This window comes from Peromyscus eremicus, chromosome 1 (genome assembly GCF_949786415.1).
Source record: "Peromyscus eremicus chromosome 1, PerEre_H2_v1, whole genome shotgun sequence".
Lineage (NCBI taxonomy): Eukaryota > Metazoa > Chordata > Mammalia > Rodentia > Cricetidae > Peromyscus > Peromyscus eremicus.
Window position 1 is genome coordinate 157091358 of NC_081416.1, and position 3880 is coordinate 157095237.

Below are 3880 nucleotides of genomic sequence, written 5' to 3' on the forward strand. Positions count from 1 at the left end.
CCAATGCGTACATTTTAATCTGTGAAATGGTATTGTTACCTGTTTTATGGAATGGGGGCCACAGACTTGTACTCATTTGTCCCAGGTCACAGAGTCAGCAAGAAACAGAGCCGGCTGCAGAGTCCAGCCCTCTGTCTGTGCATCCCATCTCCTACTCTGATGAGCACTAGATGTGCGTGTTCTAAAGAAGCATACGGAATCCAAGTGGAGGAGATGATGTCAAAGTGGGGGGAAGGAAGGTCCCAGCTGAGACCGTATGTTCAGCGACACACGCAGCCCTGGGATTTTTTTTTTTTTTTGCATATGGACACAGCCCAGATAGCAGAGCTCAAAGCATCTTTTGTGCAGTTCTGCAGCGAGTGACGTCATAGGCACCACAAAGTCTTTATCATTTCAGCTGGACAACTAGCTCACCGCCCTAGTGCTGGAAGAGCCAGCGTGGTGCTAGGCAGCTGAGCGCCGATTTTCCAATAAGCTGGTGAGTGTGGGGCTGGGGGTTGGTTACACATGGAGGGAGACACCTTGGCGGTGTCTGTATGGGGTGAGGGACAGGAAAGGCAGCAAGGCAGGAAGATGACCCTGCAGGGGAGAGTATGGGGGATGCCATGGTGGGGGTAAACAGTGATGGCAACACTCCTGCCCGATGGGTAAGAGTCTCCTGGTGGGGGACAGAGGACTCCCCAACTCCCCACGCTATCTCCCTATTCACCTCTGTCTCACTAGCATCTGTGGCCATAGAGATGATCTCTCTTGGCCATCATTGGCTCTTCTTTTCCGTGTACCTGTTGGTCTTCCTCGTGGGAATGCCCCTCAACGTGATGGCCCTGGTGGTCTTCGTGGGCAAGCTGCGCCGCCGCCCGGTGGCCGTGGACTTACTTTTGCTAAACCTGACCCTGTCGGACCTGCTCCTGCTGCTGTTCCTGCCGTTTCGCATGGTGGAGGCAGCCAGTGGCATGAGATGGCTCCTGCCCTTCATCTTATGCCCCCTCTCTGGGTTTCTTTTCTTCACTACCATCTACCTCACCTCCCTCTTCCTGATGGCTGTGAGCATCGAACGTTTTCTGAGCGTGGCCTACCCACTGTGGTACAAGACTCGGCCACGACTGGCCCAGGCTGGTCTGGTCAGTGGCATCTGCTGGTTCCTGGCGTCTGCTCACTGTAGTGTGGTTTATGTCATTCAATACTGGGGAAACACCACCCACAGCCAGGGGATCAATGGAACCTGCTACCTGAAATTCCGGGAGGACCAGCTGGCCGTGCTCCTGCCTGTACGACTAGAGATGGCTGTGGTCCTTTTCATGGTGCCCCTTTGCATCACCGGTTACTGCTACAGCCGGCTTGTGTGGATTCTCAGCCGGGGAGCCAGCCGGCGCCGGCGCAAGAGGGTGATGGGGCTTCTGGCAGCCACACTGCTCATCTTCTTCGTCTGCTTCGGCCCCTACAATATGTCCCACGTGGTGGGCTATGTCCGGGGTGAGAGTCCAACCTGGCGGAGCTACGTGCTCCTCCTCAGCACGCTCAACTCTTGCATCGACCCCCTTGTCTTCTACTTCTCATCCTCCAAGTTCCAAGCCGACTTTCAGCAGCTCCTGGGGAGGCTGACCAGAGGTTGTGTGCCGTGGACTCAGGAAGTCAGCTTGGAACTGAAGGTAAAGGACGGAGAAGAGCCGTCCAAGGAGTGTCCAAGCTAGTGAAAAGTGTGGACCGGAGGAGGGGTGTGGAACCACTGGCCCAGTGCCTGGGCTGGCAGCGAGATCTCCGGGGATCAGGAAGGAGTAGGCAGGTGTGTCCGTAGGGCATTCATTCCCTAGCTCAGGAGAGACGCCACTCCTGGGACAGGCTGGAGACACAGCTGTCACTCAGCTCTCCCTGGACCTGATCACATTCTGGACTCTCCATGGTGCCCTCCTTCCCATCCTCTCACACACCCTGGATTCCATTCTGGGACGTTGTAATGGCGAGAGACTTCTCTGGAAGAATGAGCCTAGCCTCTGAAGCAGCCAACTGCTTCAGTGCCTTCATGGGGGGAGGGGGGCTGCCCAGGGCTGGAGCTGAGCTGGGGACCTGGGATGGGGGAAGGGTACAAGCCACTGACTCTTGGCTCTTCAGAGTGGGAGAGACAGGGTTCCAGGGGTGAGGAAACAGCTTGCCCTGGTGAGGGTTTTCCAGAGAATTCCCACTGCTCCATAAATTCAGATTCTCTGGGATACTTATGAACAATGGCAGGCAAAGAGAAAAATTATCCAAATAAATTCCGTACCTGGCAAAAGCAAATGATGTTTCCACATCTTCCTGGGTTGGGTAGTGTAGGTGGTGGGTGGAAGGAACAGTCACACCGAGGGAGTGGGGCTGGACAAAAACGCCCAGGCGCCTGCAGAGGATCAGGGTTGGAGGAACAAAACTAACCACGATTTCATCCTTAAGATGTATGTATGTATGTATGTATGTATGTATGTATGTATGTATGCATGTATGTGTTTATTCACATTCAGGGCTGGGGATGTAGCTCAGTTGGCAGAGTGCTTACCCAGCAGGCACAAGCCCTGCTTCCAGTCCCTGGCACCACATAAACCAGATACATTTGTGTCCATCTGTCCTCAGCAGTAGGGGAGAGGCAGCAGGAAGACCAGAAATTGAGGGTCATCCTCAGCTACCAGCCTGGGTACAAGAAACCCTGTCTCAATCAAATCAAATCAAATAAATCAAGAAGCTGAGGAACTTGAATGAAATCCTGACTTGAACGTGATGGATTCCGGTAGGACGTGAAAGCTGGGGTCGCAGGGGTTGCACAGGAATAGGAGAGCTGTTTTCTGTGAACAGAACTCAGGCTTGTTTGGGACATTCCTAGAAAACTTCTGGTTTACATCTGGGAGAGGAGCTGGGCCACGTGGCTCTTAAGTACAGGCTCATTGCTGTTTTGACATTAAAAAAAATTATTATTATGGTATTCAAGTGTTTTGTCTGCATGTATGTCTGTGTACCGTGTGTGTCTGGTACCCTCTGAGGTTGGTAGAAGGCATTGGATCCACTGGAACTGGAGTTACAGATGGCTGTGAGCCACCAGGTGGATGCTGGGAACCAAACCCAGGTCCTCTGCAAGAGCAACCAGTGCTCTTAACCACTGAGATCTCCAGCCCTTGTTTTGTTTTTGAAACAGCGTCTCACTATGTAGCCCTGGCTGGCCTAGAACTCACTATGCAGACTGGGTTGGCCCTCAAATCCCAGAGATCCGCCTGCCTATGCGTCCTGCACCAGCACACACCACACCCAAGACTCACTATTGTGTTTGTTCGTTCATTCCTTTGTTTGTTTGTTTATTTGTTTTCTCAAGAAAGGGTTTCTTTGTGTAGCCCTGGCTGTCCTGGAACTCACTCTGTAGACCAGGCTGGCCTCAAACTCACAGAGATCCGCCTGCCTCTGCTTTCTAAGTGCTGGGATCAAAGGCGTGTGCCACCAAAGCCCAGTCACTTTTGTTTTGTTTTTTTCTAAGACAGAATCTCTCTTTGCAGTCCAGGCTGGCCTCAAACTCTCCACCTTACTTAAACCAGGCATCTGAATACTGGGACAGCTGTCATGAGCCACTGCTCCCGGCAATCTTCAACAACAACAACAGAAGTCCCAGGCTGGTTGGGCTCTTGGATGCTGTGGAGACAAGACAGGGTCACACAGGCCAGGCGAGCGCCAGGAGCAGTGGGTGTTCTGTGGAAACAAGCTCCCTTCTCTGCCCAGGCACCTTGGCCGAGACTGAGCAACACGGGGTGTCTGGTGCAGATGGAGACGTGAGCTCTCCGATGCCCACCTGACGGCTGACAGGCTCAAGGTGGGAGGGTTCTGCTGCTTCCACTCCCAGACGCCTCTGCTCTTTCGGGTGTTTGCTGGG

At 53.3% G+C, this 3880-nt stretch overlaps 1 protein-coding gene across 1 annotated transcript; it reads left to right on the forward strand.

The window, feature by feature from the left end:
• Nucleotides 1-740: 740 nt before the first annotated feature.
• Nucleotides 741-1691, forward strand: Ffar3 (free fatty acid receptor 3). Its single transcript, XM_059278427.1, has one exon. It carries the CDS (start codon nt 741-743, stop codon nt 1689-1691), a length of 951 nt encoding a protein of 316 aa, XP_059134410.1.
• The last annotated feature ends 2189 nt before the right edge of the window (nt 1692-3880 follow it).